We start from the raw sequence: 25,651 nt of genomic DNA on the forward strand, positions 1-25,651 counted from the left end.
CAATGCAAGCTGAGCTTTCAGTATGGGGAAAGAAAGTGTTCATTTCTGCCTCCACTGCCCAGCTTGGTCACAGCAGCATCAGTCTCGCTCTGGTGGTCTTCCTTCACTAAATTGCCATTATCTTTATGGTGAGGCCAAGGCCTTTCTCAAAGCACCCTCTTTCTACCTTTGTGTTTTACCCCATGATCCAGGCAACCTAATGTAAACAGATAAAAATACCTAGCTATTATTCTGTAGCAATTGTGGCTGTCATATTGATGTCAGGGTGCCCCAGTAAATGTGAGGCTTTAAGTACTTTCCCAGTGCCAAGAAAACTTCAAAGCTTTATTTTCTAAAGCAGTTGCTAGTATCTGAATGCTCCTACCCATGATAGCAAAGGCCAGGTGAGCTGTTTGACCCCAGACCAAGCAATATGTTTTGCTTGAGGTGCCTCTCTGAGACAGCTTCAAAGATTTCTTCTGGTTAAATTCACTTGCCCTTTGCCCTTTGGCTTGCTGTCTTCATTAAAAAAAAAAAAGTGAAATCATTTGTACAAGTTCTATTTCATTTTCTCTCCTAGCAGACTTAATTATTCAGAATAGAGGACAAAATAATACAGAATCCTGATTCTATTGTCTTTCTCTTCCTGTGCATCAAGCAATTAAAATTTCATTGAAGAGAAAGGCTTATAGTCTGGTAGTTTTCATGGAAACCATAGACATACATTGATGAGGATGTTGACAGAAATATAAGTGAAGGGCAAGGGATGAAGCTATTAGAAGCAAAGTGTCCTCCAAGTCATCTATAAAGATCAGCGGGTCTTATATCTGGTAGTTTTTCTTTACATAGTGATGTTTCAGTGGGAATTACAGGAGCACAGTTTGCCTTATGTTTTTTATTTCACGTGTGAAGACTGTGCATGGTCAGTGCTTGATAACAAAATAAAAGATGGAAAGAAAAGGAACATGAAAAACATGGTTTTGAAATTCAGGACTGATACAGGTTTTATTTTTCTATATAACCCAACCATATATCTCTACGTGCCCTCAGCTGAGTAATTGTTATAAAGTTATTTATCTGATATCAATTTATCATCGCTGCCAAGTGAAAAGATTAGTAGTAGATTTGTTGCTGTAGGAGAAAAGTATAAATTATTAAAAAGTATATTTTGCTTCTCTACAGGCATATTGTATTTTACCTTTTCATCTGCAGTTCGTAACATCATCTGTGCTCAATATATTTCCTTGCTTTCTCTTTATGACTAGAATTATCTTCTGCATAGCGACAGTTCAGTCTTAAAAACTTCCTGCATGAGCATCATTATCATTATATATGTTATATATAATGATATGTATATTGATATATGTTTATATCAATATATATAAAGGTTATATTGTCATTATAATCCACCACCTCTTCCCAGAATGCAGGTAATATCAAGACAATGTTCTAGTTTGTTTCTCTTCCAGACCTAGTCTGGAGATAAAACAATCCATCTTATAAATCACGATCAGTCGGTAGGTTCTGGAAGACCTCAGTGAAAAGTGACACACTTATATAAAAATAATATTTGTAAATATTTTTATTATATTTTTGCAGAAAGCATAAGGGATGATTCCAAGTAAACGTAAGAAATGTACACTCTAAATACAAGCATGACGAATAGCCAATGATACATATCAAAGAATGAAAGGGAAGACTGTAAGCAAGCCCAAGTGCTTGTTCATGGTCTGAACATCATTGTTTATATACATATACACATATATACACCATAGCAATAGTATGTACTAAGTATTTCTGCATATGTGTGCATATAATTAATGTCTGCAACCTGTTTAAGATATTCTGAGGTGCAGTTTCATCTCATAATATTTTACCTGCCTATAGTTGCTGTTGTAGACAATAGTATGTTTCTGCTCTTACTTTTCCAAACCTGTTTATATCATTCAAGTTATCATGGGAATTTTAAAAATGTATTTTGCAACTCAAAAGCTGTAGTACTTGCATGAATGAGAAGAGGACACACCACAGTAACAATCTCTGTGGTAGCTGCTGTGGGCTGGAAAAGACTAACTTGCTGAAGATTATTTATTTGAAGAAAATTCTTTCATGTCCTGTTCTAGAGATACTAGAGCAACGTAAGTAGCTCCCTTTTGTGTTCACTTGCTGCTTGTCCCTTTAATCTCAGCCTGGGTTTCATGAGTGGCATTGCTCAGATAGCCTCTCATTGTGAGTGAAGGACTTCCGCTTATGCTGGTGTTCACCAGACATCTACTTGTCCAAACCAGGAACATGGTTTGGATCATTTCGGTGCAAGGTGAAAGTAACAGCCCTTTTCAATGGGCAACAGGAAATTCTTGTGACAATGTCAGTGTGCTCTTCCAGAGCTGGCTGCTGTGCCCTTCCCTTTTAACCTCACCCTGTTCTGAAGGCTTCAAGAGCTGCAACAATTCTGTTTCTTCTTCATATAGAAATTATTTCTCTCTATGCTTTGTTCTTAATGATTCATTTGCGATCAAAGTGACACAAGCTTCCTGAGCAACAGGAAAAGGAAACAGGGAATTCTGCCTATAGAGTAAAAGCTCTATCCCTCCTGCATTGCTTTTTATGTTAGAGGGCATTAGTGTTGAGTCCTCAAGAAGCAAGGTCATCCCAGTGGCTCTTTTGCTACTGAGATAAAAGACAGCTGCAGGCTGAGTCTGCCTGCAGAGCTGCATTGCCTGTGATAGAAACAATTGCTGAAAATATTTCCAACCAATCTGCAAGTTTAGGCAGCTTCTGGGCTTTTTTGTTTCTTTTGTCAGGAAAGGCAATAATATGGCAATAAACTATTACAACGCTATATAGTGACGTGTCCACTGTATCACTGGTCTCAGTGTGACTACAAATTTTGCCCAACCTGCAAACAATACAGTCATTAAGGAGCTTCCTAGCCATTTTGAATTACTCCTGATATCCTGTAAAACTGCTGACCATAAAATGCTTTCAGGACAGAATTTCACTGATAATATATTGCATATCCCATGTGGATTTCTACCTACTCTGCTGGGTTCTCATTTACAGTGAAAGTAAGAACGCTTTTATTTGCTGTGCTCCAGATACTGGTTCTGTTGTTTTTGTCAACACTGTGCTATCACTGTTTCCTAGTATATTTTTCTCTTTGGTGAAATTTCTCCTAATCCCTGCAGCTCATTGGCGGTAATACAAATACCATATATCACACTTCCAGAAATAGCTGTCACTGTGATGTGACAGTTCAAAACACAAACAATACACAGCAGCTTTTGGCTGTAATTCCCCCTACCACATTACTGTGTGCTTTCCTGATCAGAAATAACTAAGCATTCAGTACTTACAAGGAGTAGTGCAGATACAAAGGAGACATTCATTTCCATTCTGTCAAAGGCAAGTTCTTTCCCATTTTAATCATAATTCAGAGCAGCAGTAGGAAAACACTTCAGCTATCTTACTCCCTCACTTAGTACCTCTTCTTTGAGTTTCTGACCCCTTTTGGGATTTCAGGAGGCCCTAAAGGCACTCAGTAGATTTATCTTGGATTTGTCAAGCAAGGCTAAAGAACTGAGAAGGAAATAGCAACCTTAGCTACGAGGTTTAGAGTTTCTTAGGTAGTTTTTTCTTTCTGCAAGCCTTTCAGCTTACATAATCTATTCCAAATTCCACAATGAAATCTGACTTTATGGAATTTGTGGTGGAATACCTACGCTGTCGTCTTTTTCTTCTGAACAAACCTCTAATTCTTCTTATAAAAGAGGGAAGGGGGAATCCTCCTTTTCAGTTAGATTGTGAGTGCTATGAAAGAACACCATTTTGGATGATCCTGGGCTAACCTGAGAAGATTCAAAGTTCATAACAACTTTGGTACAAATTCAAAGGTTTTTTGCTTTTTCCTCTGAGATGCAAATTGTTTTCTAGAAAGGTTATCTGAATTCCAAAGCCAGTATCACCTACTAAATAAAAGAATAAATAAAATAAATAGAGATTGCTTTCTTCATTTGGTCCAAGATTATAGGAAGTCATTGATGAAATTACCTACTACATTTTGCATGCCCCTACTTATTCCACCCATTTATGTTATTCCTCGTATCTACGGGGGAAGAAGTAGACTTTGCTACAAAAATTGTTGCCTGATTGGTGTACCAAGTTATTTCTGAGGCTTGAAAACTACCCAAATTTCCAGTATATTCTAAATTGCCTTTGTTCACATCCAGCAATATAATATGTGTCAAAGTTGCCGAGATACTGGTATCAGCTTTTTTTTTTTTTGTGACAACCATTATTTTATTTGCTTTCTGTAGAGATCATGAGTTGCTGACATGGGAGTTCCAGTGTGTATCGTATTACAGAGACTGCATAGGTCCCTTGTGTCAAATTTCAGATTGATATATTGGGTAACATAATAGGCCAGAGCCTGTTGTCAGTGTAAATGTTATGGCTGCATGTGATATTGGATGTGAAGGATCTAGGCAGGAAATATTTTCATCCAATAAAGATATATGGATTTAGGACCAAATGATGTTAATAAATATTTGTGCAGTTTGGGAATCTGAGTTATGGCCTTAGGTCAGCAGGAATTCTCACAACAAGGATTTCCTCCACCAAATCATTAAAATTCAGTCAACTCATCCGATTGATCTCTTATGATATGTGATATGCACTTAAGACATGAGCTCAGAGCAGCTTAAACTAGAGAGAGAATTCTCCTTGGAGTAAGAGATGTTCACTAAAAACAGCAACTAATTTTCAGCAGGAACATAAAATCCACAGGAAAACATAACTTTCAAAGCAAGAATGGTTTCTCCACCTGTTTAGACCTGCTCACTATACTTCTCATTTACAACAATCTCTGTATTATTTACATCATTTATATAGATGTATCGTTAAGTGACGCTTGGCAGCTCTTGGCTGTTTTTTGTTTCTCAAAGGTATTTCTACTCTCCTTAAACGAAAGAACGCTTCTGTCCCTCTTCTTTTATTGGTTCCTTTGGGGCAGCTCTAAAAGTCCTTCAATATCCATTTTGCTGTGCCACATTTTCTGTTGCATTCAATCAGGAAGACATGTACCCTTTGCATGATTACTATGGGCAGCTTGCCATTTTTCAGCAATATTTTTCAGGATTTCATGACCTTTTCCAATGAATTAAAAATAGAGCCTCAAATGACTATCTCCAGTTCAGGTAACTTTGAATACATCTTGGTAATATTTCTATCTGGTCCTCTGTCTTATCTACAGCTATTAAAGTGGCAAACCTTTTATTTTTTCCTTATAAGTGATCTGTGCTACAAAAAAAAACTATATCCTAAAAATGCATTAATGAGTTAATTGCTGTAGAGAATCTCATTCAGTAATAAGCAGCAGTGTTAGCAACTTAAGGCATAGTGATGATAACCCTAAACTTGCTATACAAGCTCCCTGAAAGGCCACAATCACTGTTTTTCTCCTACGGGTCTCTCAGTCTCACTAATGGATTAGGGCTGCTACTTTGTTTAGCTCTTTCACTCTCTCCCAGAAAACTGATGTCTAGATTATGTTGTATTAAGAAGGAAGTTTTTACTGTAACTACTGATTTCTTTATATATGGATGTTTACAACATTACAAGACAGGAAAAAAAAATTATAATCTTTTAGAGAGGACCTTCATAATGCTAGAGTTAAAGGCAACACATTCTTTTTTAAAAGAAATGTGAGACAACATTGTCATCCTTGATCTGAATTTCTTAGTGAAATTAAATACAACGCAACTTAAATACAATTTTTAGGGTTGGTATTAGTTTCAACGTACATTTAATACGATCACTTGATTTTCACCGAGAGAAACTTTTATTTATTAAAAGTTTCCTGCTTTGAAAAAAAAAGAAAATTCGATTCTAAAGGATAGAAAAAATCTGTTCCTTAATTTCACTAGGAGGCAGTGATTCTAATACTGTGATGTATTAAAATACATTTTTTTGCTATTCTAAATATTTGGGATATAACTATTATATAATGTAATTGCTACGTGGGACACATTCTTTTTTCTTATTTAGTTGTCTTAGCTGGGTTACTGGCACAGTAGACGTTTGAGATGAATTTAGTATACAGAAAAGGGTCTGGCTAAGAAGTGAAGAGCTTCAATTTAATTCAAGTTGTGTACTTCAAAGGGAAAGTTCAGTGTTGCAAGATGAGTATTTGCCTGCAGGAATGTGAAAATGTCCAGCAAAAAACAAATTAAACATGATCTCTACATGTGATGAAATTTCTTTTTCACTGAGTAATGAATCTGCACAATTTTGGCTTGAACTGCATAGGTAGTCATTTCTTTTTATTTACTTTTGATAAGGGAAAAGTCAGATCTCTGTGAACAACCTAAGATTCTTTGTTAGGAAAAGAAGAAAATTACTGATATAACTAGTAGATGAGTTTACATTGTGAATAACAGTAGCATTACCTAAGATCTGTGTGTTTTCGTAGTTGTAATGACAATTTTGGCCTGTGCATGGAGGGATGCCGGCAGTAATAGCAGTAGGTGCTACTGAATCCAATATGCTACCATAGCATGCCATCCTGCTAGTTCAGGAATGTGGCATAAGGGGACACCCAGAGCCTTTGCTGAATTGCTGCATTCTTTCACTGTGCCTCATGTGGGACTGAAGCTGTTAATGACAAATTTTAACTGGTCTTGTCCAGCAAAGGTCAGTGAAAATCCTGTGTTGTGGAAAGACTGAATGCAGCTTCAGGTCCACCTCAGAGAATTCTGTAACTGAAAAAGACAAATGCCGCATGGCACCATGGGACTAGCAAAGCAAATTCATGAGGACAATGGGACAAGTGTTTGTATTATTTTCTTCAGAAACAAAGGAAGGAAAATGGGACTGTAGCTTTGTGTTTAGCTCTGTGGTTTTCTTTCAGCCGTTAAGTTATGTCACTTCTGGTAAATATTACCTCAGCTTTTCATTATCTCCTTTCAACTGCATTCTGAACAGATTACACATATAAGAAGAAAAGTATGTAAGAGTAAGAAGTTAAATTATTTTTACCTAATAATCTCAATTTTGTAGATTCATTTAATAGCAAAATAACTACTTCTTCCAGGAAGGGTGTTGTTTTTACTTCAATTAGATGAAGTACTGAGATTGTTTTTGTGTCGTCATTGGCTCTATTTCTTGCAATTATGGTAGTAGTTGTCTTTTGTGGATAAGACATTTTCCAATATTCTGTCAATAGAAAACAGTGCCTTACAATTCCAATATCTTTGCAAAATGATAAGATAAAATATTTGTGGCCCATTTCTATTGCAGGAGAAAAATCATCACCGAGCAAAATAAGGTTCAGAACTGACAAATTTTTCCAAAAACTTGTGGTGACCTCTCAGTATGAAGCATGAATCCTTGCTTCGGCAGATGTGATATGATACTTATGCACTATTATGTATTACAAAAAAAACTCAACTCAATGTCATGAGTACTGAAAACGTTCGAAGTGATAATAAGAATCAAGTACCTCTAAACACAAGAAAATGTGACCAAACTTTCATCTATCAAGCTACCGCAAACACGTTTCTAATGAGCGCTGAATTTATCTGCTGCTCAGTGTTAAGCGGAACTTAAGTGGAACATAAAGCTTGAATTTTCAATTCACTTTTTAACATACATGATTTTTGCACACAGACAGACTTTAGAACCTAAATCAACCATGCTATGAGTATTCTTATCAATTTAATTGTTTCCAGGCATCTTAGCAGTATTAAATGAAGAAGAAAATAAGGAAAGTCAAAAAGTCATAGTTTTTCCAATATGAAGCTTTTGGAAAATAAAATTTTATTTTACTTTAAAAAAAGAAAAAAAGAAAAAAGAAAGAAAAAAAAAAAAGGAAGAAGGAAGAATGTTCTTCAGAGCATATTTTAGGGGGCGTAAAGCTTTTAGTAAATTCCAATTTCTGCCCAGAATTATCTACGTGAACCCAGACATCAGCAAAGATTGCTTTTCTGTGGAAATTCAGATCAATTTTATCTGCTTCATTGCTGCTGAGGCAAGTTGGGATGTTAAAATGGGGATGCTAAATCTGACTCACCATTCAGAACTGCTGTGATGACCTTCAAGGTTTATGAAATACTTTAAGATCCACTAATAAGAATTCCTTTATTACAAATATTATCTATGTGAAATTCCATGTTTGGGGGGAAAAGGTCATTTTGAAAGAGTTTACTAAAACTCTTGAAAAGAAAGCTCACTATGAAGTTAAGGGGAGAAAAAATTAATCACTTTATCAATAGGCTATTGATCTGCAAGTGCACGCTAAATTAATACAAAGCCTGACAGCAGCTGAAAATTTAGTAGGAAAGACTATCTCTACTAAATAGGATGGACAAGCTCTCTGAAGGAGAAAAGATGAACTGTATGAATCCAGGATCAAACATGAAAAACAAGTTATGGTATAGCAAAGTATTCTAGACCATAAGAAATAGTACAGCAAAGGCAGGTAGTAGAAAAGCTCCTAGACAGGGCAACAGGACTTATGGCTATATTCCAAGTCTATAAATAATATAAAAGTAGCTATACTGAGTTCACTGAAGGCAATTGTAAAATGCAGTATCACATATTTGGGATTACTGAACATCCTATGATCTGCAAGAAGCATAGACTGAAATAGGGCATACTTATTACTATCATAGATCAGATAAAGGTCTGGAAAATAAATGCAGTAGAACATTAAAGAGTTCTTCAAACTGTACGGCTTATGAAATATTTGCTGGAAGATTGGCTATAAAAACAGGAAAGAATTCTGTTTTTAACTTTTATTTGACACAGAATGTGAACTTTTAGAAGAGAATGTGGGACTGGCAAATTTAGGCTCACTATGTCCCAGACTGGTAAAAGAACATGGGACATGGAGAAAGGAAATAGTACATCACTTGTCTGGCTGCAATGTATGCAGTGCCAGAAGATATTACAAGAGGACTCCCTCAATAGCAAAGGTGTCAAAACATTAAGCAAGAACGATTATAGCCTGAACTTTCTGTTGTATCCATATTCTCAAGATTTTAACTGATGGATAGAATGACAATAGGTACATCCTACATTTGTTTAAAAGTACATTTCTATTACTTGATGATATCCATATATATTTTTTTCTATCATTATGACAACAGATAAAACTTATCAAATATCAATCTGCAATTAACATCAGTTTGCATGTAATGCTAAAAGCTATGATTACAGTACCTCAAATACATGAGTATTTATGATGACTGTTTATTGTTTTTGTGCTTATATTTAACACACACATTAAAAAAAAAACTTTTACTGAGACCTTTGACTTTACAGACTGAGGCACTGATTTTATGCCCTGTCTGCTGACTAGACTCCTGAGGCAGTAGAAAGCACTGGTTGCCAGTGCAGCTCTATTGATGCAAAAGGTTTAGAATAAACTTATCAACCCACAGGTCTGGCTGATTTTTTTGAAGTATAACATCTCTTTCCTATGGTGCACTATTCCCAGGTGTCAGAAAACAGGGAAAATTAATGCACAAATGAATATTGTGAGACTCTGTTTTATCACTAGAGAGAATACTCTCTAGTGTGGTCATATATCCTTGAGTGTTTTGAGAAATAAAATCAGATTTCATTTTTCTCCACATCAGAATATAGCCCTTTTCTGGCTACTAGAGGATATTACCTTGAAGAGGAGGTTCAGGTTAGACCTTATTGCTCTCTTCAACTGCCTGAAGAGAGGTTGTGGCGAGATGGTGATCAGCCTTTTCTCACATGTAACTAGTAAAGGACAAGAGAATATGTCCTCAAGTTGTACTAGGGGAGGTTGAACATTAGGAAAAACTTCCCTGATCTGGTGCTGCAACAGGCTGCTTGGGGAGGTGGTATAGTCACTATCCCTGGAAGTGTTCAAGAAATGTTTAGATGTTGTACGGAGGGATGTTTTTTAGTGGGAAATATTTGTCATATGAGGACTGGATAATCTTGGAGGCCTTTTCCAACCTTAGTGATTCTATGACTCTATGAAAAGTGGAGAAAATTGTTTTGTTCTGCTTTGTTCTTAATTTGTTCCTAATTCTCTTGTGTTCCTGTTCGAGAAACCCTCCAAAAATGAGATGAAGTTGTATGCAGTGATAGAGTTGTCTGACCACAGACCCTGCTGGAAAGAGCAAATGCTCTAAAACAGTTGCACTAGACCAGACCTTGATCCATAACTGTTACTAAGTTGAATATCAGAAATTTCCATGTGATATATAATGCTATGTTATCTTCTCACTTGTTTGGTGTTGCTGATTACCCACAGAAGAAGGGAATACCTCATACTCAAATGTAAGCACAGTAAGTTTGGTAGACAACAAATCTATCTATCAATGTAGAAACAAACACCTCAGAGTTCATGATATAGTCAGGCACAGGTTGAAAGAGTTCCAATGACCAAACCAGCAGAAGCATACTATAAATTGATTTTTATTGACTGAATTAGATAAACAGATTAATTTAAAAAAATCATATTACAAACTGCTGCAGTACAATAAAATTGAGTTGCACATGTGGAGATGCCCTTTTTAACCTGCACAGCTTCTGCAGCGCTGTAGCCCATTCTCATTGCAAGCTGTGCACTTGAGGGCTTTGAATGAGTCCGTAAAGCAGTTTCGAAACACAGACATCTTGCTCCCATGGCACACTGAGCAGGGAAGGAAACCGAAGCCCCCACATGAGAGGCACTCATGAGGATGCTGGACTCTCTGCTCAAAGAAGAAAGTGAGAAAGATCAAAACGTTACTTTGTCAACCATCATAAGCTCTTGGACAAAGAGGCCTCTGGGACAGCTTCTCAGAAACAAATTTTTGTTCCTGTCTTGAGAAACTTTCACCTCCCCATCCTAAGTTATGCCACCACGGAAGAACAGTATGTCTGCCTTTTTCTTTGTAGAGACATGCATGCAGTAGCGAGAGAGGCTCACTGCAGATCTGTCAGTCACATTATACCTCTGTAACTCATGTTCACAGTTGCTGAAATAGCTAGCAAAATGAAATAATCTGTACGTTGCTCTCTTGTAGTCATCAATTCTACTAGATACCAATTGATTGGTTTTATATCAATGTACGTTAAGATATTATGACTTTCATCATCTGCATGTTTATGCTGAATATGCTCCTATTAAAGTTAGAGCTGATCAGACCAAATAAAAAGCAATTCATAGCTTCTGACAAGCAGTGCTTTAGGAAATAAGTGGTGTGTTCATCTTTATGGGTTTAGAACACTAAAGCTTTATGTGGAAAAGGGAAAGATCATCATTATTCATGTTATATCTGGAGAAAATTGCTGCACACAAGTCTTAGGTTTGCCCAGGTGTCCTAATTCATGAGTAAAACAATGTTTTTTCTCATTTTATTGATTTATTTATTTGGCAGAACTAATGGAGAACACAGGGATTTTGAAGGCATGTTTAAGTTATACTTGCAGAAAATATTGCTAATTTATTAAGTGATTGCTTACTGGTGGTGTATGATTCTGCTCCAAACCCATACTGCAACGTAGAAGTATGTTCCTATTTACTTCACCTGATGATACTATTGATACAATTGTGCTTTGGCTCATACACAGCAGCTATTGTGCAAATTTATCTGAAGCAGCGTATTTTGGTCTTACTAGATATGCAAAATATTTACATCATTATTTCTTGCCATATGTCTTATTGGTCTGTTAGATTATTGTTATAGGTAAGGAGAAGTCATAGGAAGACTAATAGATTATGCAATGTATACATCTGTCAAGCAAAAATCGAAGTTATATGGAAATTTTTTATGGGGGACAAACTAACTAGAAATGCAGTAGCATGAGAGTATTAGAAGGGGTTTTTTGGTTAGTTTGTTTGTTTTTTTCTCCATTCTTCTTTACTGGACAAATGACTTGTTTTACTCTAGAGGCAATGCTTAGAAAAATTTAGTGTGAATCTATCAATTTATCTCAGGTGTGCCCTTGTCCTTCATCATTGCAATTAATCTTAAAATTTTAATACAATATTAGTATTTAAATAATTAAATTCATTATTACTTGTTATGTTTGTAGGTAACAACCTTTCCACACAGAAAGCAAAATATGAGAGCTAAGAAAGAAACATTTTATCTTAGTGGCTCAAAAATCACTATTTCTCTCTGGAATAGATTGTTTCAATAACCACTCTCTGTATCTTCAGTAATGAAGAAACATGACTGTCCCTTGTAACTGTAGCAAAACCTTTTTTTTATGATAAAACCCAGCAGGTAACTACGTATTCAAAGTAGTTGTTGTATTCAGTAAGCAGTTATCGTAGTCTGCTGTAGTCTGGCATTTTTTGTCTTTTAATTGTACTTACTGCGCAAATATTAGGACCTACACTGGGTTTGGTACTAATGTCATAGGGCCTCCCCATAGACAGTATACGGGGACAATTATTCCAAACTAACGAAAAATGTTGGGGAGAGGTACCAGCTATCCTCTCAGAAACAATAATTCTGCATGTATTAATTGCACGTACACATTTGTTTAAGAGTTTCTGGTTAGCTAATCAATTTCAATTTGGAATCATCAGTTTGTAACAGAAGAAAAGTAATCAGTTGAGAAAAACATTTTCAATTGTAAATATTCAGTGCATGTTCCCTATGATTAATTGCAGAAATACAATTACCTCAATTTTGGTTAAGAGATCCTGCAGTTCCCCAGATTCATTCATTAGCATAATTTTCTCAGCACCCTATTAGTAAGAAGAAGAAAAAGGTCAGCATGAAAAGCCTGAGATTATTAGAGTATTTGGTCTTGAAAATTTAAGCAAGTTGAGTACAAATTTGACTCACATTAAGTATTTTGTAACTAGGAAAGATAGAAGGAGGGAACAGTCTAATGGCAGCTATTGTAGAACTGTCTGAGGTTAGTTACCAAGTGTTGTACTGCATTTCCCCTTCATAAAAAGTGACATAGCTTGGAAATTCTGGTTGTGTTCACTTTACTTTACAGAGTATGCCTCTTGACAGAATAAAAAATATGTCTAGTTACTATATCAAAAATTACAGTTACTCAAATATACAACACATCAGAGAATGCACTAAATGAGAGGAGAAAATTTTATTTCAAGTATTCTAGCAGCTGAGTATTGAATTAAGACATAATATGTTGAATATATAACAGAGGAAAAGTGTAATGAAAATACTGTAGTGACATTAAAGTCAGACACAACAATGAATAATAATAATTCAGTCTGAATACACTGGGCCTCTGAGGGCTCTGCGAGCTGAACAAAGGCAGTGTTGAGTTAGTTCTTTTTTCCTTCTGAAAGTAAATTATAATAATTTTTTAGAGAAAAAAAAAGGTGTTAAAGATGATGTAAAGCTTTTTTTTCCTTTTTTCTTTGATTAATTTAATTTCTTTCCCATCTGTAACTAGAGGGCTGAATTTGACTGTTTACACATCAGTTACAACTAAATATACTGAATTCTGACTACTACCAGTGCTTTCAGATGCTTTCAATGAGTGATTCAGAAAAGAGTGAGAAAAGGTGAGGAGATCTAGTCCTGGACAGAAGGAATGGCACAGTAATGAAACCAGCTAGTAGCAGAGCATAGATGAGGCAAGGCGTAGGTTTCCATCTCTCCAATGTCTTGTGCTTATTCACAGCTGAGGACAATTGGCCGTAAGTGATGGCTTCATGCCATTGCATTTCTTCACTTTCCTTGTCCCTGAATGCTCAGACTGCTATAATTCACCTTTGGTGAATCTGTGAGCAGAGAGATGCAAGGGGATTCTGGAACAGGCTGCAGGCTGACAGATCAGACTAGCTTTGAGTCAACCACAGTCACATCTCCCAAGGTACAGAGCAGGCAGGAAAGGGGCCAGCAGTTCTGCTTGTGGTTTTGTACTGTACACAGAACCAATTCAGAGTGTAGCCCAAAAGTCAACCAAGGGGCGTAAAAACTTTGAAAGAAAATTTGCATGACAGTCTAGTGAGTTTGTTGAAAGACTTTTTGCTGTGGCTTTGCACAAAGAAATGCACTTCTGACTCTGTGTAGGGTGATACACTAAACAGGTCCACTGCAGACACATTTACCTTGTTTGTTATGTCTTATGTAGAGATGTTTGTAATCATAGGACTGCATTTCCTTTAAGAAGATATTAATATTTTAGTGGTGTTAGTGCCACTTCTGCAGTAAATGCTACTCTTTCAGTGTTCCACTTCCAAAAGAATTTAAGAAAAAACTACCTGTATGGTAATTAATTGTTGTTAATTATGTGGAATATGGCAGGAGACAGACCAGCTATCATTTCTTGTGCTGCAATCTGTTACATATGGTGCACACAGAGCGTACCAGCTTCAACATGTGCTTCGCAGCCCTCTGTGTCCCCAGCAAAGAAGCTTTTAGCAGCTTCGTTCACACTTGTCCCCTAATCTTTCTCTGTTTTAACACAGAGTGGCCAGCAGGAGCGACTGGCACAGCAAAACCAAGGTTTGCCAAGAAGGCCCACAGAGCATTAGCTCAGGCTCAAACATGCTGTACTGGCTTGGGACAGTTTACACTGTCTGTGCAAGGAAGAAACATTAAGGATTTGCAGCTTTACAGATATAATTACAGCACTTCAAATTCTCTAAGCAGGCCAAGCCCTGATTTGCCCTCATGTAGGCGGAGATCATTTCTTGTGAAACCATTCTTGTGACTTCTCCTCAGTGATTCAGTGGTACTATACAGTGAACTGACTGGCTTTGGGAAGCCTGTAATTAAAAGTCTGACAGGTTTCTTATAATAGATTGATATTTCAAAGGATTTATATTTCAAATGACATTCAGTCAGCCAGCTGTGTTATTCCCAAAGTGGAAAGTCTCATTACTATGTCTTTAAAATTAAAAACCATACATCCAAATGGCTATCAGCATTTTCAAGTGCTTAAGTATGTCCTTTTGATTAACGTCTGCCTCAAGTGAAATTTGAATAAAAGATACTTTGCAGAGGTTAATCTACCCTTTGAATCTGTGAAGTCTAATGTGCAGTGTCTGTAATTAATGGAGTAATTAAAGCAGCTGTTAAATAAGTCCAATAGCTGCTTTCTGATCACAGAGTGATGCCTCTTTTTCTCAGATTGTAGTCAGTCTGCAAGTGACCACAGAGGGATGTGACACAGTTAAGAGTCTGTCCGTCTAAAGAAGGACATCAAGAACACAACTTAGAAGGGCCACAACATTTAGCCAGGAGAGGAGAGCTTTCAGTTTTGTGAACCAGGGAGATATTCCAAACTCCAGCCTGCTAATGCCCCATCTGCTAGTTTAAATAGCGGTCTGCATGGTCCAGCCCAGGGGCTGCAGTGAGGTGATTGCTTTCCTTTTGATAGATAAATGCTATGTGCAGACTTTGCTAAATCGTTCAAGGGTTTTCTGTGCTGTTTTTATTCTTCAAACTATTTTCTCTGTTTTCCTTTGATTATCCAGTAATTAGTATCATATTTCAGGTATGGTCCCACTAATTGCAGAACTAGGACAAGTCCAGTAAATTACCTACTACTCCAGCTCTGTGTTATCGTTAAACTAGCCTGATGCTCATCCATCATGAATGTAACCCATTACCATTGCCATGATGTAATTCTGATGTAATTCCTCATCATGGGATGCATCTTTATCCATGTATGGGTTTGGCTGAACTGAATGCCTGCTGACATGGGGAAGTAGCCTCTCTTCTGCATCATTCCTTACATACAGAGAAAAATTAGCACAGCACAGAAATAGTAAATGAGGGTGGCATGAAGCCAATCTCGGCCGCTTTGTGGTTTGTAGAGAACAGCTGAACCCAAGTATCTCTTGTGAACATGTATGGAATGAGATTAAACACCTGGAAATTTGCCAATAAACTGAAAAAAGTGCAACTGCAGCGTGATATAAGCACCAGAAATGTTATACTTGAAATGCAAAGAGCTAACAGATTTCTTATTAAGAGGACATGCAATTAAATCCCACACTTCCTGAAATTTCAAAGCAGGGGAAGCATGTGAGTGAATGCAACAATCATATCATACATAGCTTTACTGCCACAGAGTTGTTCACATCTACCCCTCCAAGGAAAAGCTCAGAAATATGATTACTATAGTAAAACATGAATGCAGTTGAGAGCTACTAATCACTGAGGCACTGGAAAGAAGCAAAAAGGAAAGTGTTATTATTTGAATAACAAATTTTACTTTACACAGGTATTTTCTAAGAACAATTACAAAAATGGCTTCATCAGTCATAGGAAATAGTAAATAATTAGTGAAAATATTTTTACTGAAAATCTCGCACCGTAGTAGATTGATTTCAGCTGAGGAAACTAAGTAGGAAGTTGTTTCTTTGCAACAATAATTATCATAAATGTACAGATTTGAAAATATTTAGAGTATTTTCAAATGACAGCTGAGTATTGGCATTTAGTCACATATTTAAAGTGAAAAATAAATGAATTAATTATGTTTTAAAAATATAAAGCAGTGAGCAAATATGTGTATTAGGACTGATCTATTTGTCTTTGTTTTCATCCCTTTCCAAGTAGGGGGGGGGCTTTATGTAACATAAATGTTTAGCAATCCTGGGTGCCTTTGTGAAAGAGTAAATGAATGTTCCAGTGTTTTTTTTTTCTTTTTTTTCCCCATGTTGCTTTCTGCTTTCTGGAAATCATTTTTCACTCTGCTTTGATACCCCAGCAGATGGCATAATTCCATTACAGATGGAGACAACCTCTGGTGAAGGGCGTGGGGGAATTGGATCAGACAGTAAAGAGAGTGCTGCAGAAAGAAAAAACCTGCATTTTGCTGAAACACTGATCTTTAGAGAGCATGTATCAACATATACAATGATTCAATCTTGAAAAAAAAGAGATATTAATAAACCTGCAGTACTGCAGCAAACAGGACTTCCCTTGCTAGGGACTAAATATGGTTTTTTTTTGCTTCTACCGAAAAAGCTGGTTTGTTTCATTCCCCCTGTGCAAGCATGATAAATTCCACAGCCCTGTGATGATTTATCCACACAGCTTGCATTACTCCACAACCCCATCAGGCTTTCTGAGCGACTCAAGTACCATGTTCTTTGTCACATGCACATAAGCTTTGTTCTAGTGTTTTGTTACATTTATCTCATTAAAAATAATCTTGTCGCCTTTCAAAACTGTTCATACTTTAATGAGGATGGTTTTTTATCCTTATTACTCACTGAAAGGTGCCTGGTTCAATATAGATCCTCTTTTGTATTACTACATACAATCTCCTTCAGGAAAGGATTTACTAGGAAATAAATATTCAAAATTAAAGAGAGAGAGGATCAAAAAATAATACATGATTAATTTGCAAAGACACCAGGCTTCTGGATTTCTGTGTACATTTGTCCTGCAGAAGATAATTATCACAAAAAGGCATTACAGAAATATCCACTGTCACCAACAGGACCAAATTATGTAGTGAGCTCTCAATTACACTTTACTGATACACAAGCACAGCACACTGCTGCCCTGCAAACACCCACCCCACCTACAAGGCAGCAGACAGAATCATGGAATCAAAATTTTTTTGGAAAGGATCCTTAAAGACCGTTTAGTCAAACTCCCCTGGAACAAATAAGGACAGCTAGTGCTAGATCAGAGTGCTCAGAGCCATGTCCAGCCTGGCCTAGCTGGAGTGACTGCTTCCACATCCTGGAAGAATGGGTAAATAACGGTAACCATCGCAGCATGCAAACTGGCCTGCAAATTATTTCTCTTCCTCATTGATTTGGTTTTGTCCTCTTCTCTTTTTTATTAGATCAACAGATCTTTCCTTAAACAATATGAATAGAGTTTGCACATAGTAATAGATGTTTTCTAAACCGGAATTCTTTCTTCATTTTCTACTTGGTGGTGCCATCAAGTAATTTGACAACTAGATACATCTCTCCTCTATACAATTGGTTCCCTCATTTCCTTTCCTTCATCCCTCATTTCTACACCTATGTAAAATATCCCATAAAATAGTTTAAAAAAAAAATTAATAAAGTTTAGTTTTAATAAAATTATATTACTTGCTACACTGTTGCTTCTCCATTAAAAACAAATTTCCCTTGCTATTCTTAAAAAAAAAAAAACAAAAGTAGAATGAATGGACTATCCATCATACAATAACGACTGTAATCAGGTTGAGCAAATAATTTATTCAATACATTTCAGTATTTTAAATTATTTCTTCTGGAAATACTCCAGACTGGAGCAAGATATTCTTGAACTTGGTCATAGCTCATGTGGATTAATTTATTTATATATTTAACATGCCGGTTAGGTGAGCAAAGCTTAGTCCAAATCCTGGTGAATTTTAAGCTGCTCTTGAAAGTAGCAGTGCCGTTCCTGGTCAGCTAGAGAGCTGTCTACCTCAGGACTTTGATAAAAGCAGTTACTGCTGTGAACTGAAATTCTCTATCTGCTGATGTCCACTTGCATGTTGCCCATTCTGCAGGTTCTGCAGCTGTCTGGTGAAGTGAGCTGCTCAGGGAAAGGCAAAGCAGTTTGGCAGAATCCCAGTCTCTCAGGAAAAGGGAGGAAGGGTGCCTGATTGTTCTTTGCATCCTCAACGTCAATTATGTGCTGTTTGTTGATTGCATTTTATTTCATTACTTAAATATAATACCAACAAACCAGCCCTGCTGTTTTTAAATACAGTTTGCCTCCACAAATCATAGACTCACTGTTGCTGCGAATTGCTACTTCTTTACCACTTAAGATTAATACCTTTTCTAAGCTCCCAGGCTATTTTGTTCATGTGTGTGTTTTTCTTTTTGCTTTAAAACTCTGATTCTTTTCTGAAAAACATTTCTAAAGAACAGGCCTGAACCAAATGGTGGTTTCCTTGCCCCAAAGTACAAATTTTAATTATAGTTTTCTACTCCTGCAACAGAGCAGCATTTGGGCAGTTTTTTCCCTTTTTAGTGCTAGATTTTAGGTATTAATCAATTCTTTATTTAAAACAATGTTTGGCTGATTATAGTTTCTTGATACACCACATAGTGCATGCTTAAGCTCTTAAGCCCTAAGCTGCTAGACAGGTCATATTCATTGCATATATTACTAAATGAAATAGTCCTGCAATGTGTATTAATTTCCCTGGGTCAGCCATCTTTCTCATGAAGAAAAAAGTCAATTTATCTAGATTTTCATGGTTCCAATTACAAAATAAGTTTGTTTGTTTGTTTATTTGTTTAAGAAACACGGGATAGCTTAGATGAAATTACTACATCTTCCTTCCCTCCCTCCCTCCCTCTCCCCAGCTGTCTGTTCTGTCTTTGCACGAATCATACCAGTGTATACCAGAGTTCCTATCACTCTGACACTGCAAACAATCTCACTAATAACATAACAATTTACATTTGTTCTTCTAGACTTCATTGATTCATGCTTTACTTACCCCAAGGTAATGGCCATCAATAAACACAACAGGGAGGGATGGGGCTTCACACACCCTCCTGCATCTCTCATCAAGTTCTTTTCCATAATCGCTGTTCAGAGCAATATTTTTTTCTTCAAATTTAACTCTGTGGTTTTGAAATATCTTTCTAACCAGTTCACATCTTTCAAAAGTGGTTCTCACCACACGAAGGCTGGTGGTATAAATTACTATGCGGCCAAATTCTGGCACTGTAGACACCTGGAAAGAAATAAAATTAGTTCCCATTGCAGTTCATGAAATGTAAACAGTCTATTTCCCTGACTGCTGTAATAGCATGCGAATATTGAGCAATATCATTAAAATATTATTTAAGCACAAAAAATTTAAACAGTTTATCAACATAAGGTTGTCAATATTGTCAGGAAATAGACATATTTTAGATCCTGACGAGATTCCAAATGTTAATAAGTAATTGCCTTTTTGCTGTTGTGGCATGCACAGATTCACCAACATTCCCCAATCCGAAAGATGCATTGAGTTAGTTTAATTTCATTTGCAAAAGCACAAATTCTTCAAAGATCCAACAGAAACACTTTTTTTAGAGCTGTCTGATTCTGTTGAAAATGTGAGTCCTGTTTGTACAAACTGAATCTGGTAATGCCCATGCTAAATCCGAGCTGCTAGTTCAGGTATTAACAGTCTCCTTTAGGCAAGGACAAGAGCTTGAAGGAGATAGAAAATTCAAAACAAACTTGAGTCAACACTGACCTATTTTAGCTCTCTCCACGCTGAACTAGATCATGATTGCAGAAGTGACAGATATATCCCTAATTTTTAGTGAGGTATCCAGTCAAAACATTATAAAATCCAACCAACGCTGAAGAAAGTGCTTCTTACGCATATTCAGTGTTCAATTCCATTGGGCATAGTAAGTTACAATGCAGATTTGACGTTTTTCCACAGTTACTTAAGGTAAATTTTATACTTCATCTTTCCTTTTGCCAATGAAGATACTTGAGGAATGTAAATATTGCAGGGATATGAATTTTCCAGATCACTTAAAGATCACTAGAATTATAACTACAACCATATGCATTTTAGTGGGCAATTTTGGTAATAGGTGGACAGTTCTTAGAGGTCTTTTCCAACCTTAATAATTCTATGACGCTATCTGCAGTTTACCTGTTTTCCATCTCCCATCTCATAAAAGAGGCTTGTTGTGATAAGTCAGCATTAATTTCCTGTAGGAAAGAAGTTTACAAAAAGAGAACTAATTTTCACTATCCTATTTTCTAGCTATAATCTGTTATATCTCTCCTGCAGAATTGACTCTTCTCCAACATATTATTCACATATTCCAAGTGAGAGAATTAGCTTTTCCTCTGTTTAAAAGACAAGTACTCCACATAGATGGCCAAAAATTTTAGTAATGGTGCATAGGTCATACGAATGCAAAGTTCATCCTTTTCAGAAGTAACCAAAGGAGGTATTACAGTATTCTTTCAAAAGGTATTTTCATATGCTTTCACTCTTTTGAGTGAAAATACATTTTGGAGTGCAAAACTATTCAAAGGGTTGGAAATTCATGCTTCTCCATAGCGGTAATCTCTAGTGCTGTTTGTTCCCAGACAGCAGGGCTGACAGGATAGCTACAGACTGTCATTATCTAGCAAACCATCAGGGCTGTAGTGTCCCTGCAGAATACAAATAAGCAGTTGAAGACACGGAAAAAATGGAAAGTTGTAAAGTGATCTGGAAAGATATCAAGTGGAAGGTGTGTACACAGAGTCACTTTTATGCTTATCCCTTTATTTTTCCCCATTGTGGAACAATGAAGAAAACCCTAGTTTTCACTGCAAAGAAATACAAGGGCATTGAATAAATTATCATTTAGAAAAATTTTAATAAACATCTTGTTTTCTGTGCTATAAACATGTAAAACTTTTCCTAGGCAGGACTTTATCATATCAGGGAAAATCATTCCTGTCACCTGTCCTGAACCATGCTGTAAAAAGGGAGGCAAAGAAAATTAAAGAGATTTACAAGTTACTTGCTTAATGATAATCTATGTTCATTTGTATTTTGTTATCCATTTCAATAGTTGCAACCTGTAATGTTTATTTGATAGAATATGCTCTTGAAAGTAAAACAGCAGAATGATATTATAACGCTCTGCTTTTCATTCCTAGGCTGGAACTGAAGAATAAATAAATAAATAAATAAATAAATAAATAAATAAATAAATGGCATGAATATTTACAGTTTAGTGTAAAAAATCCAAGTTAAAATAATCCTATATGACCCATACTTGCACAGAAAATTTTAGCTGTAGTTAAACAGAATATAATTCTCTGGTTAATGACCAGAATAAAACTTTCTTTAGGCTGTGGGAGTTGGACAGATGCATAAACCAAAAGGTTTGGAGTGACATACATACACTGACTGTTTTCTCACACCTGTGAGATTCTCACTGAAACCTGAAGGCTGTGAAAATCCTCTGGTCAGAGGGGGCAACTTTTGTGTCACATTCAGAAATTTCCAAGCACACAGGCCAAAGAGCATGTTCCAAAGAAGGTATCCATGTAGAAATACTACCAAGGGATTGAAGGCTTCAGAGGAAAAAAAAAAAATAGTATTATCAACAGTATTCTGCATCATTTACAGCTCACAGGTTATCAGCACAGTGCTATCAAGTTCCACAGAAGCATTCAAAGGCACTGTCTGTTTTATTGCATCAGTATGAACAGCTTGTAGTTTGCTTGGGACCATCCAGCAGGAAGCAACAACAGCATGACCTGCATGGTTTCTTGGCACAGATGCTACTCTCAGTGACTTGGGAACAGCTGCCCTTTTTTCATTAAGAAAGAGAAAGAGAGAGAGAGAGAAAGAAAGAAAGAAAGAGAGAGAAGAGAGAGACAGAAAGAGGAAGAAGAGAGAGAGAGAGAGAGAGAGAGAGAGAGAGAGAGAGAGAGAGAGAGAGAGAAGGAAGAGAGAGAGAGAGAGAGAGAGAGAGAAAGAGAGAGAGAGAGAGAGAGAGAGAGAGAAGAGGAGGAGGGAGGGAGGGAGGGAGGAAGGAATTAAAATGAATACTCACAGTAACAAAAAAAAACAACAAAGAAAAACACAAATTGACATAATGAGAAAGTAAGAATCATACAACTAAATGTATAAATAATAATATTAAAAATATGACATAAAACAAACAGTGAAAAGAAATGTAGTAAATAATAAACCTTTTTAATTCTCCCTCTGGATGGAAGATCTGAATGCATGTTTTACTCTCATTGGTGTGAAAAGAATATCTATTTACATTCATGCTCATAAATAATTAATTTCAATAGTGGTGTCACCTGAAAATTTGCACTTTTAATGTACTTGTTTCCAATAACTTATGAAAAACAAACTAGCAAACAAACAAGCAAACAAACAAACAAAAAATGTATTTTGCATTATAGGAGCAACTAGCTAAAACAGAATCTTTTTCTGTTAGGATTAATGGACTACAGTAATATTCTGGCAAAAGCTAAATTTCAGTGCTAACCTTTATTATATATGAGATTTTTAAAGGCTTTTACTATATTCAAATATAACATTCAACTAACATTATTCATCCTGTAGTGAATTGTTTCTTTAACCTAAATCAATGGCTAATATGCCCTTCTCTGTCTCAGAATATCATCTTTCAACATCTCAGAGTGTTCTACTGAAATATGCACCTCTTGGCTTTGTAATTAGATACTATCAGACTGGCAAAGTATCTCCTATCCACTAAGGTAGTTGAGGAAGAAACCTAGAGTGCGTTCTAAACCCTGCTCCAGAGATGTTTCAGTGAGTAAATGTAATACTCAAAGTCTAAAGAAAACATTGTGCAAGAAAAAAAGATGTATGTATAAAATTTTGTATGTATGCATGTATGTGCCTACTCATATATTTTTAACATATGCTTGCATATCTACAAGTTTTAAATTAAGCTGCTCAATTCATATTTGGTATTGCATAACTTATAGCTTGAATTAGAATCAGTACCTGACTGGCAAGAAGAATTACAATCTAGCTAATTTTCTGATCATTATTTGGACATTTTGTTTTCTCTTTACACTCAGAAATAGAAGGGACTAAATCAGCTATGACTTCATTGTTGATGAAATTCTGAAGAAAAAAAATCAGTCTAACCATTTAATTCCTGCAGGATTGAAAAGCTCTTACTATTGGTTATTGAAACTATGTATACTGGAAATATGATTTTAAATTTTAAAAATCACCAAAGTGTTTCTGGTTTTTATTATATTTCATTAGGACAACATATTCCAAAATGCATAGTGTTTAATGAAAAGCACACATTTCAGTATGACAAAGTCTAGGTGAAAATGTACAACATTATTTGAATGAGTTGGCTGGAGACTGAAAGTCAGTGTTGCAGAGAAAACTATCCAACGTCACACTATGCTAATGGAGTGGTGAACTAGTCTCTTTGATCTGCTCTTTTTGGTTGCCTATTTTGAATAAAGAATTTAATGGCATTTTTCAGAAGGAACTGGTTCCCAGACCAGAAGACCTCTCGCAATGAATAAATCTCATGTTCCAAAGTAACATAACTTTCCTTGACAGGTAAGGTTTGTTTACAAATACAGAAAGAATTGCAAATTGCCACAGTATGTACTTTCAGTACAAAATCACATTCTGTTCCTTTTTATTGTTTGTAGTAGCCTCCATAGGCTCTCACATTCCAAAGCACAGAGTGCACTTAATTTTAAATTTAAGCACTCTCTAATGTACCTTATTACATTAAAGCTGTTAATTCTGTTTGCATTGTCTTCAAGGACTCTATATCAACAACTGGGAAAATTCACAAGCTGAACTTCATTAAGTATAGAAATCTATGTATTTTTTAGGTCACAATAGAATAAAGACTAGTTTTCTGCAGCAGTGCTACTCAAACACTCGAGGTCAAAGCATGTACTGATCTTTTTTTAAATGCATCAGTTTGTTAATAGTACACTTTTCTTATCTAATTTGATACTTTCAGGGACCGTACAGGGACTTGGAGTCTGTGAACCTTTACATATTGGTGCGGAACTCCCTATTCTCCAGTTTATTGCCCTTTCCCCTTGTCCTGCCCCACAGACTACTGAAAAGAGGTTGGCCATGTCTTTTTGAATCCCACACAAGATATTTATAAACATTAATAAGATCACCTCTTTGTCTTCTTTTCTAAGGCTGAACAAACCCAGTTTGCTCAGCCTTTCCTCATAGGGAAGATGTTCCAGGCCCTTTATAATCTTTGTGACCCTTTGCTGGACTCTCCAGGAGATGTTTGTTTGTTTGCTTGTTTGTTTGTTTGTTTGTACCAGGCAGCCCAGAACTAGATATAGTACTCCAGGTGATGCCTGACCAGGGCAGAGTAGGGGGGGAGTATCACCTCCCTTGACCTGCTGGCCACACTCCTTTTCATGCACCCCAGGATCCCATTGACCTTCTTGGCCACCTGCACACACTATTGGCTCATCCAACGTTAGATGGGATTACAAGAAAAGGGAAGTGTTGCATTATTGCCCACTAAGACTGAAGAGGAAGAAAAAAGAACAGCTGAAGATACCTTTGTCCTCAGCAGTTTGGAGTTTTGTTTGCAAAAGAGTCTTTGGTAACAATATTCAACATTCTCATCTAACATCATGCAGTACTTGTTTCAGTTGTTGGAGGAAGAGGACTGAAGCCAGATAATTTGTACCTAGGTTGTCCGGTAACACATTGAACACACTGAAACAATTTTTAAGTATTTTGTCATGTGGAAAGTTTTAAGTAGGTAATAGTTGAACTGCTTACTCTAGGTGAGTGTTTCTATCTTTTACCTTCTTTCTACACCTTCCAGATCTCATCAAACTGGTAGAGCTCATCTTTCTTTATCTTTCAAGATGCCCTTACAAAGGCACTGTGAAAATACAACTTTAGAATGCACAAGACAAATAGCAATAAAGTATTAGAGCCAGGCATGTTGTCCCACAAGAAATCTTCTAACAGTTGGCCTGTAGAACCTAGACTACCAATAAATTTGAAACTTCCACTACCAGTAAAAAAAAATATCTTCATGATTGCATCCACAAGGGGAAAATCTGACATAAATCATGATGGTGCAATTCTATTAACAGCAGTAGCAAGAAAACATAATTACAGAAAATTTTCGATTAGCACATTCCTGTGCAAAAACAGCATATAATTACTTTTTTGGGGAAAATATTCAGTTCTTTGCCATTTTCAGCCTAAAACTCCATGCTCAGTTCTAAGGCAA

The 25,651-nt window shown here is 36.3% G+C and overlaps 1 protein-coding gene across 1 annotated transcript in view; it reads right to left on the reverse strand.

Annotated features, from left to right (window-relative positions):
- Positions 1–10,495: 10,495 nt before the first annotated feature.
- GRXCR1 (glutaredoxin and cysteine rich domain containing 1) overlaps positions 10,496–25,651 on the reverse strand; it is a 32,574-nt gene continuing 17,418 nt past the window's right edge. Inside the window, exons 3-5 of the mRNA XM_003205851.2 lie at positions 19,384–19,623; positions 12,638–12,703; positions 10,496–10,712 (exon numbers count right to left, since the gene is read on the reverse strand). Of these exons, the coding sequence (XP_003205899.1) occupies positions 10,533–10,712; positions 12,638–12,703; positions 19,384–19,623 (486 nt within the window). The 3' untranslated portion in view covers positions 10,496–10,532. The remainder of the gene's footprint in view (positions 10,713–12,637; positions 12,704–19,383; positions 19,624–25,651) is intronic.

This window comes from Meleagris gallopavo, chromosome 4 (assembly GCF_000146605.3).
Source record: "Meleagris gallopavo isolate NT-WF06-2002-E0010 breed Aviagen turkey brand Nicholas breeding stock chromosome 4, Turkey_5.1, whole genome shotgun sequence".
NCBI classification, from domain to species: Eukaryota; Metazoa; Chordata; class Aves; order Galliformes; family Phasianidae; genus Meleagris; species Meleagris gallopavo.